The sequence below is a fragment of the Cibotium barometz genome, chromosome 59 (assembly GCF_041138505.1).
Source record: "Cibotium barometz isolate CiBa-2024 chromosome 59, ASM4113850v1, whole genome shotgun sequence".
Lineage (NCBI taxonomy): Eukaryota > Viridiplantae > Streptophyta > Polypodiopsida > Cyatheales > Cibotiaceae > Cibotium > Cibotium barometz.
In genome coordinates, this window is record NC_141104.1 from 15,569,199 (window position 1) to 15,579,453 (window position 10,255).

The window sequence follows — 10,255 nt, forward strand, 5'->3', positions numbered from 1 at the left end:
ATCTCAAAGTCGATGAATGTATACACTCACCCCCCATTAACCCACTTGACTTTGCTCATTAACAAGGTCGATGAAGGCTAGCACATTAGATAATGCGGCCATAAACAATTGGATCATGGATGCAAAAGCCGCTTCGATTCCCCAACCACGTAACGTTACATTAACTACTTAACATTATATTACTAATCCCCAACTACTTAAACTTATTCTAAGTACTTAACATTATATTACTGATCCCCAACTACTTAAACTTATTCTAAGTACTTAACATTATATTACTGATCCCCAACTACTTAACCTTATTCTAAGTAATTAACATTATATTAATAATCGCCAAGTATGTTTAGAATAGTAAACAATCCATCATGGTCGAGGTGAGTCCATAAGAAAAATGCCATAACTCAAACTTCTAAGGTCATTAAAATAATGCAATAGGAGAGGGGGTATGCATAAGATGTAATGAATGGTAGGGGCCAAGTGGGGGTGTTGGGATTTGGTAAATTTCTTTTAATGGGGGAATGAGATCACATGAGCTGAATCAAGAACACATGATACATTAGAACACCTCCTCCTCCTTGTTTTGACAGGAAAAAATCAGAGTAAAATCTGTAACTGTCTCTACCATTTACACCAATAACTCACTCACACGCTTCAATCTCTCAACCAATTTGGGGGGGGAAAAAAAAGCCTGCGTTTTGATTCATCATTAGCGTTGCACAGCTCCCCTTCGCCCCCACCCCATGTCACTGTTTGATTGCAATGCATTTAACAACCGCTTGGCCCCCCCCACCCCCCATGATCCATCTTTTCTTTCACCATCTCTGTCCTTGGCCTCTCTTTTCATGGCGCAATTAGCTACAGGCTTGATTTGGGTTTCTGCTAATCCGCCCGCATCTGAACTCCATTACCCAAAACTCAAGACTTTATTGGGTTTGTTTGGGGGGTTTGTTCCCAACTTGCCCAACTAACCTGTGTGTTCCATCCCTCATAATTAAGCCTGCTTCTAACTCGCTGCCCAATTGCAAGACTTCGCTTAAACTTTTGTAATTAGATTTGCCTCTAAATTAATCGAGCTTATAATCATGTTTAGCGCTTACTGAATCCCAGCTTAGCCAGCGGCCTGTTTCTGATTGATAATTAATAAATGCAGCGATAGCCCACTCGATCAATAAATGCACTATATCAAAAAGTGCCTTTTTTTAATAGTAGCTCGCATTTTAGCCCCAAATATCTTACTTTTTGATGCTTATTTGATCAAAGATTGCCCAAAGGTTGTATTTTTCGGTAGATCTTGTTGATGGGTTTAGCACGATTAATTTGGACAAAAACCATGTAGAATGCCCACGTCAGAGCTCCATTGAAAGCAGAGCTTCAATGGCTTAAAGCAACATGCTTCTTACCTGATATTATAGACAAGACAGTGCAATGAGGCGAGATCAGGCCAGTCCAATTACTTCCTATTTTCAACTAAAAAATTAGATGAGAGGAAGGCAAAGACAGAGACGCAGCAACACACCCCTGTTCTCACTGTTTCTGATGGCATCACTTTAGTTGTCATTGCAAATGCACAGCGCGCCCTGACAACACACACACACACACACACACACATGCACACACACACACCTCTTCTCGGTAGCAGCCGCCAATGCCCCACAAACACCAGAATCTACATTGATTTGCGTGAAAAAGAAGCCATGCCTTCCTTGCTTCGCTTCATGAAACCCATGCTTGTTCGCTCTTGTACATTTTTCTCATTGTCTTTGCTTGCTGATCTAGATGCCATGGTCACTACCAGCCGTCAAGCGTTTTGGCAGTCTGCTTTTGGGCGCCCACGAAGCTGCCATTGCTATTGATCTTGAGAACCCACCAAGCTTTTATGGCATTTACTTTAGAGCACACACAAGGCTGCCAATTGCATTTGTTTTTGGGCACTCACTGAACTCTGATTTTTCACTTGTATTGGCACCCAGGTAGCCTTTGCTTGATCTGTTTTGGGCACACTGCAAGGCCTCAGCTTCGCCTGTTTTGAGCACCCACAGAGAGTCTGATTGCAGCGATTTTGGAATCTCGCGAAGCTTTGATTACATGATTCATCTGTTTTGGGCACTCACAAGGCCTCAGATTAACCTGGTCTGATTGCAACAATCTAGGAAACCCACAGAGCTTTGATTATATGCTTTTCGTCACAGTTCTTAACGTATACCACAAGCCAACTTGGGGTCTCAGAACAAGACTTAAACCAGAGAAATCTTTAGTTAGAGGTGCTCTCGTGGGCAATAATTGGTGTTTGCATGCTTGAGGGCCTGCAAAAGCTGCAATGAAGGAAAGTTGAAGGAAACAATAGCTGGGTGGCTGAATACTTAAAAGCAGAGGGGGATTAGAAAATCAATCAGCGTTCAAGAAGAGAAGAATCAGTGTGTGTAAGCTGTTGAAGAAAAGCTTTGGATGCCCAGCAGAGGTCAAGTGGGGAGGATATAAACAGAGGAAAACTGGTCCTTTTGCAGTGTTTCCACCATTGGACTTCGCTTCTGCGTCCGAGGGTAAGCATGCTGGATCAGTGTCTGTGGTGAGACTGTTGTTGTTTGAAGGGGAGCATCATGACAGGAGAAGAGGGGCAAGTGAAGAAGAAAGGCGATGTGTTGATAGTGGGCATCAAGCTGGACACCAGTGGCAGAGAGCTGCTCACCTGGACCCTGGCCAAGTTCACCAATGCAGGAGACCATGTAATTGCCCTCCATGTTGCACCCTCTCTCTCCCAAGCAGGTATGCCGCTCTCTCTCTCTCTCCCCCCACCATATAAAGAACACATGTTTAGCTCATGAAGGAGAATCCCCCTACTCTCTCACCCACGCTTCTTGCGTGGTCTTGCATAATAACATAAGCTTTGTTTTTTGGGGGAAAAACTAGTAATCTTGGCTTTTCTTGGTAAGGTTCTTGTTGATTGTATTGTCCATGTATGTGGCATACTGCAATGCATTAAGTCCACGGCTGTATCAACAAGCCTCCATAATCTCTTCAAACCTGGGAAGGCATCTGATGTGATTCCTCCCTCCCCTGTTAGTATTTCTACATCATCTTCCTCCAATCTAAAGTCAGCAGAGAAGGAGTAGCCTAATGAAAGAACTCTGCAACTATTGCTTCCATCCGTGCATTCTTGATAGCAAGATTAGCATCTTTTTCAGCATAGCAGGGAGGTGCTCCTGTAGCAACATGACTCACAACCTGTTCTCCATATAGGCAGAATTCATATCATTGATTGCCTCCTAAGTTGTTGTGCAGACGCATTGAAGAGCAAGATCGATACTGCAAATCAGCAGGTAGAGGGTGTCTTTGATTCTATCATTGGAGTCTATGAAAGCTTCTGCAGCATCAAGCAGGCAAGCAAATCATGGCACTCCTCACCCTTATCAAGAATTTATGAATACTGTGCATTGTTTGAAGTTTGCTCATTTGGCTGCTGCTGGTTTACTTGCTGTAGGTGGACTTGCAGGTGAAAGTTACAAATGGCCCTTCTTTGAAAAAAGTACTCGTTGAAGAAGCCAAACAGAACAATGCTGTGAAGGTGATACTGGGTTATACTTCCGGCAAACCTCAGCTAGGGTATTCCATGATTTCTTCATGTTCCATTCTCCAAAGTTCTACCAAGCTCGTTTATGGAAGTCAAGAATGTAATTCTGTGCATTTCATGTTTTGATCGTCTGGAATGAGTGAATTGCAGGTATTGAATCAATGTTATCTGTGTCTTGTTGGTGTGCACAGGTCTTCCTTTTCTCTAGCCAAGTATTGCTCAAAAAGACTGCCTTTGACCTGTTCAGTCATTGTGATTCAGCAAGGACAGGTTGCATTTGAAAAAGAAGGTGCTTTGAAATGCCTTGGTAAGATAGGCTCGTTCTCACTATATCCTACCATGTGATTTTTGAAGCAAGTTATGATGATATGTTGTGAGTACATGGTATATTAAACCTAGTAAAACACGGATTTGTATGGGTGCATGTGTGCATGCATGGACTTATGGATACTGTATGTAAAGAAAGTAGAATGAGCAGATGGTGTGTGTGTGCATGTGTGCGTATGTGTGTGCATATGTGCATGCATGGACTTGTGGATACTGTATAGAAAGAACGTAGAAGGAGCAGATGATGTGCGTATGTGTGTGCACACGTGCATGCATGCAATAGTTAGTGGGCATATGTACATTTGTTGTATACATGTTAATGTGTGTGCACTTGTGAGTGGGTGGATGTACGTGTGTGCTTGCGTATGCACATGTCATATAGAACTAGACCGGGATTATTCCTACATACATGGCATTTTGTAAGAAAAAGCCCAGAAAGGTGACTTGGTAATTGTGGATTTATGCAGGGGATAGTTCAGGAGTGCTGAACACAATCCAAAGAACTATCAGGAGCCATAGTTGGAAGGGCCCAGGTCGTCAACAGGCAGACAGGAGAAGGGCCAGTGTGTCGGAGAAACCCGCTGACATGGAGATGGGTCATGATGATTATGGAAATGTGACATGCTACTGGCCTCTTCCAACAAGCCGATTTCTAGACTCACCTGTTAGTGTTCTTCATGCTTACAAGTACACATCACCCCACGTGGGTGCTTCCAAGAAAACATCTGATGTGGAGTCACCTCTCTCAGCATTGAGTTCTCCCACAGACTCATTGACACCACAATGCCAAGCGTGTACAGACACTTCAGGCTCAAATGATGTGAGAATCAAGCTCTCACCCTCACGAAAAACACTTGGGGATTGCTTGGTTCAAAACAAAGGAGGTCAGCAGTATGATCTATCAGAGTGTGAGTCTGACAAAGGGGCCTCTGCGCAGTTGCGGCCGGAATCTGCACAGGAGGAGTGTTCTTTTATTGTCAGCTCAGAGCAGTCCTCAGATGGTGTACAACCAAGCCCACAAAGGGCTGCATCCAATGTTGCTCCACCCTCTGCTGGATGGCCTCTGATGCATCGATCCATCTTGATGACCAAATTCAGCCACCGCCGTACGAAATCCCACAGGATGTCTGTGGTAGAGTGGGCTTTGCATTTGCCAGATAGGCCAAAAGAGATATTGAATCGACACGCAGAGCTTGCAGACAAGGATCTGCCCAACTTTTTGCCATGCATAAGCAGTGAAGGAATGTATTATGACAGGGGGGAGCAACATATAACAGGAGAAGATATAAGCAAGGGTGCTTTCCCAACAAAATGCAGTGCTGATGCTCATCCATGCCATGCCAACACAGTGGCATCCAGAGTCGAGAGGCTTTGCCATAAAAAGCCCTGCAAGGAGTTCCATTTTGTGGAGTTGCAAGCTGCAACTGACAACTTTTCTATGAGTACGTGTTTTAACCCTGCCTTTGTGTGTGTGTGTGTGTGAGAGAGAGAGAGAGAGAGAGAGAGAGAGAGAGAGACTCTCTGCTGAAGAAGCATACGAAATTATCTCAAAAGTTAGAAATTGCTACTGTGGAATGGATTAGATAAACTGGCACTCTGAACTGTCCGGTTTCGCTCTCAGGTAACTTGATTGGAAAAGGAGGCTGCAGCCAAGTTTATCAAGGACTCCTTACAAATAGATATGTGGTTGCTGTGAAATGCCTAAATGCATCTGCACCAGATTCTGAGGAAGAGTTTCTCACAGAGGTTGAGATCATCAGTGGCCTTCACCACAGCCATATTGTACAGCTTATTGGATACTGTGTTGACACTCAGCATTATTTGCTAGTGTATAATTTTGCATCTGAAGGCAACCTCGAACAAAACCTTCATGGTGAGGGTGAATTCATTTTCTGTTGCAATGAAGCTTTATTATGTTGGAATGTACACGGCATGCTTAAGCATTTGGCTCATAGGTGGTGCCAATATGTTCCATGACTTAATAGGTGGAAAGGGTAAGGCTGTTTTGCCCTGGGACGCCCGATATAAAGTGGCGGTTGGTGTGGCAGAGGCTCTCAAGTACTTGCATGATGGTTGCACACGGCCGGTAATCCATAGGGATGTGAAGTCCTCTAACATTCTCCTTTCAGCAGATCTTGAGCCACAGGTTTGTGTATGCTTTTATATGTGTTTTTTGACCCACTTAGCATTCTAATTGCAGTCCCTTCTTCAAGTCTATAGAATGGTGTCAGGCAGTCTTAATTCTTATCTACTTTTCCTCATCCAGCTGACAGATTTCGGTCTTGCAAAATGGGCTCCAACAGCATCCACTCAAATCACTTGCAGTGATGTTGTGGGCACGTTTGGGTATGTAATCACGAATCACCTTATCTTGGTTCAAGCCTTCCCACACTGCTAAGCATTCATTCTATACATACATTGATGCTCTTTAGTATAGTTGAGTGTGCATATGGTCCTGTCTGCAACCATGACTGTTCATTTGAGTGGCATCAAAGGTTTCTGATGTCATGTTAAGAGGATGGAACTGGGGCTGGGCTCTTTAGTATGGTTGAGTGTGCACATGGTCCTGTTGACAACCATGACTGTTCATTTGAGTGGCATCAAAGGTTTCTGATATCATGTTAAGAGGATGGAGCTGGGGCTGGGTTTGTGATCTGATGTATGAGCGAGGCATGTGTATGTACAAAACATGCATAGGTCCAAGAAATAACTTCCTTGTGGGTGTGCTTGTTAGTGGCATGTGAATGCTAGGGATGTGCATAGGCATCTGCATGTCATGTGTAGGGACGTGCCATATGCATGCTAGGCTGTATTGGGTATGCTGGGTGCTCAGTGGCATGTGCGTGCCATGTGTAGGAATGTGCACGTTAGCACACATGCACATGTTTGTGATGGAGGTGACATTGTGAATGTTGCAGGTACCTTGCTCCAGAATACTTCATGTTCGGAAAAGTGAGTGAGAAAACGGATGTGTATTCCTTTGGAGTGGTCCTACTGGAGCTGATCACGGGGCGACGTCCCATTGACAACACAAATCCGAAGGGAGAGGAAAACCTGGTTGTCTGGGTAAGTTGAATCCAACATCTGTTTGGACTTGCATGTGAAGATCTCTGATCATCGTGTCTGAAAGGCTAAGATTGACATGTACTATCAGGCAAGACCATTATTGGAAGGTGAATCAAAATTTGATCAACTTGTTGATCCAAAGCTGGAGGGAGCCTACAGTGCAGGCCAGCTTAAGAACATGATGATTGCTGCCTCTCTTTGCCTTCGACAGTCGCCGCAGTTGAGGCCTCGCATGAGTCGGGTATGTATGAAGCAGCTATGCACAATCATACATGATGGGTAGTTCATGAGTTTGCATCAGTCATTGCCTTTAAGAGATGCCAGTAAAACTATATATGTACCATCGATTCCATGTGGAGTAGTTCATTATCCTTCAGGGCCTGTCGAAGGCTATTGCTAAATAATGCGGTAGTTAACATAGTTTTGATTACAAAAGCATCTAGACGCCAATGGGTATGCATGTATCATTGCTTTTAAGAGGTGTTATATGTATCACCACTACATGATGGGGTTTATACATAAGAACATTGTCCTTGCAGATTCTGAAGCTTCTCACTGGGGAAATTGAGGACCCGGAACACATTGGCAAGCAGGACTCTGTTTGCAAGGAATCAGATGATGGATATGACATGCCAAACTATGGAGACTGTGACATACGGACGCATTTGACACTTGCACTGCTTGGCCTGGATGATGATGCAGCATCACAAGGCAGCATTGACCATAGTGTAAACCTTGCACATTCCAACAAATTCTTGGAGGAGTACTTGGGTGGGCGGTACAGCCGGTCAAGCAGCTTTGAGTGAAACATTGGAAGAGTCAGCCCATGATGGACTTCATGTATACATGGCCTTTTGTGCACAGACATTGTGCTTGCTTTGTTGGTTTAACAATCAACTGCCCTCGATAGCACGTGTGAATGTTGTACAGAATTTCAATGCCCAGCTATAAGGTCTGTTTTTTTTTTCTTTTTGGAGAAGGCTTGAATTTGAGCCATTCCAGTTTAAAAAATTACAGAAAATGAGGATCAAAATTGTATAGCCATTGGCACACCTTTGTGCTCAAAGTTTGTAGGCAACTGGAGACCTGTGACCTTGTGTTTGTCATACAGGACTTGAGTGTAAGCATCATATTGCAGTGAAAAGCCATTGAAAAATTGCCTCTTTGAAGGCATTTAAATGGAAAATTTTGGTCTGTTTATCCTTTTTAATGCAAGTGAGGTACATTATTTTTTCTACTCTGGCAGCAAGGGTGTGTTTTTCATTTTAAATCTTAAATGCCAGAAAACACCCATTCCACATTGGCATGTACATAAGATTCAATGATTTATTATAAATGGAAAACATGATCCTTGCATCAACTGCAGAAGAGCATGCCACACAATTTATTGGGAGATTCAATGATTTATTAAAAATGGAAAATATAATCCTTGCATCAATTGCAGAAGAGCATCCTCCAACACACACACATTTTTTTTAGTAATGATGTAATAATATTACTAGTGGGAAACCTCAGTGATTAGTTTGTACAGTAAACTTGGAAAAAAAAAAAAGGAAATTAGTATGTATCACCAAATACATGCCTGCTTTCCCTCATGCTGTCCTTTTTTGAAATTTTTCTTCCTCTTTTTTTTTGGGCTTATTTTTTGGCTTATTGCACTAGAAAATTTTCAAAATGTCAAAAAAATAATACTTGCAAATCGTTTCATGTGTTCTTTATTACCATTTCTAAGAAACCCAAGCAATAGCTCTTGCCAACAGTTTCTCAAACATTTAAAATTAGCTTTAAAATGACAATTATGCTTGTTAAAGTGAATCTACTACATTGTCATAGCTTTTTGGGCAAGCATTCTTGGCCCTTTCAATTGTGGGATATTTTTTAAAAAGGAAAGATACTTGTGGAATGCAAGTAAATGTGGGGATTATTGAAATTAAATGCCATCTAGGTAGATTCAAACCCACAAGATCATCTATGGAGTGCAATCAAATGCTTGCTTGACAACAAATGGAAGGGTGATGATTGGAGAAGAGTCTCGAGATGTCGAGGCATGTGAACAGTGCCTTAGCAGTGGTAGAATAATGGAGCTTTGCTTGGAATTTAAAGCAACAAAGAGGCTTAGGGCCTCTACACATGCATTCCCCATTGTGTGCATCATTAAGATTATAAATTGCTTGCCCATTGCAATTTAAATTTTACACACTTGCCAAGCTCAATGCATAATAAAATATGTGATGTTTAGGCCCAATCTTTGGGAGAGTTTGTTGCTCATGTCTAAGCAACCTCACCCATCCATGAGCAAAAGGAAAGTGGGCATGAGGTGGTTACTGACTAGGATATGGTGAACTTTCAGCAGGGATAAATGTGTAAACACTTAAGAATCACACAAGCAATACTAGGGTTGCCCTTCTTTCTAGGGCGGGCTACACTCTAAATGTGCAAACCCCCTTATCTAAGAGCATTGTCTCCCTTGAAACCCATTGCAAGGTAGGAATTAGCTTAGGAAGATAGAAGTTGGTAACTTGATGAAAGGGAGTGAGTGGATTAAGTTGAGAGGATAGGTAAGTGAGTGGATTAGGAATCCAAGTGAGGAAGTGATTTCTAATTATATCTAGCCTTGTTCAACCCTTCTTGACCCATGTTTACCTTTCAAAGGAGAAAATCCTTAATGTGAAAATATCCCCTCTGGTGTGCCATTCAAAATTGAGTGCACAATCTTTTTTGGTTATGGTTGAAGTCCCAAGTGCAATGTTGGGCTTAATTTTTTGTTGGTTGTAGCAGAGGATGTGCTGAATTGTTTAATGAAACTATGTTGTGATCAAAACATTGCTTCTTTCAATCAAAGGGATTTGGGTCAAACTATCAACATACTTATCTGAAGAATTTCTTGCAGCCCCATTGAATTTCTTTAAAATAAAGTTGCTAGCTTGCCTAGAAAAATATTTGCATTTTATATTCTTATGAAGAAAGAAATACAAAATGACTTTCCCTATTGCTTTTTTAATTTTAAATTTCAAAGATTTTGCAAAGTGAGAACCAACCATGCACACGTGCACTTTGTTGTATCCACTAAGAAGGGTTTTGGAATTTGGAGCAAGGTAACACACAACGTGGAAAAAAAGAATTCACCATACACTTGTGTTAATTTTTTAACTCATGATATGCTAATGGTAACTTCTTTAAAAATAACATTTTGATATATAAAATATTCCATTATAATGATACAAAATTTCTAGTGAGAAAGATAGAGGGTGAATAGTAAGATATAGTAATTCTAGCTTTCAAGTGTCACAAATA

General features: G+C 41.9%; 1 protein-coding gene across 1 annotated transcript; it reads left to right on the forward strand.

Moving 5' to 3' along the window:
- The first annotated feature begins 795 nt into the window (after positions 1 to 795).
- On the forward strand, positions 796 to 8,147 carry LOC147605525 (protein kinase STUNTED-like). The gene is made up of 11 exons (XM_086793550.1): positions 796 to 2,763; positions 3,280 to 3,377; positions 3,479 to 3,600; positions 3,760 to 3,875; positions 4,363 to 5,337; positions 5,517 to 5,768; positions 5,881 to 6,041; positions 6,162 to 6,241; positions 6,814 to 6,961; positions 7,050 to 7,202; positions 7,501 to 8,147. The coding sequence occupies exons 1-11, from the start codon at positions 2,598 to 2,600 to the stop codon at positions 7,765 to 7,767; spliced, it is 2,538 nt and encodes an 845-aa protein (XP_086649676.1). The 5' UTR covers positions 796 to 2,597; the 3' UTR covers positions 7,768 to 8,147.
- The last annotated feature ends 2,108 nt before the right edge of the window (positions 8,148 to 10,255 follow it).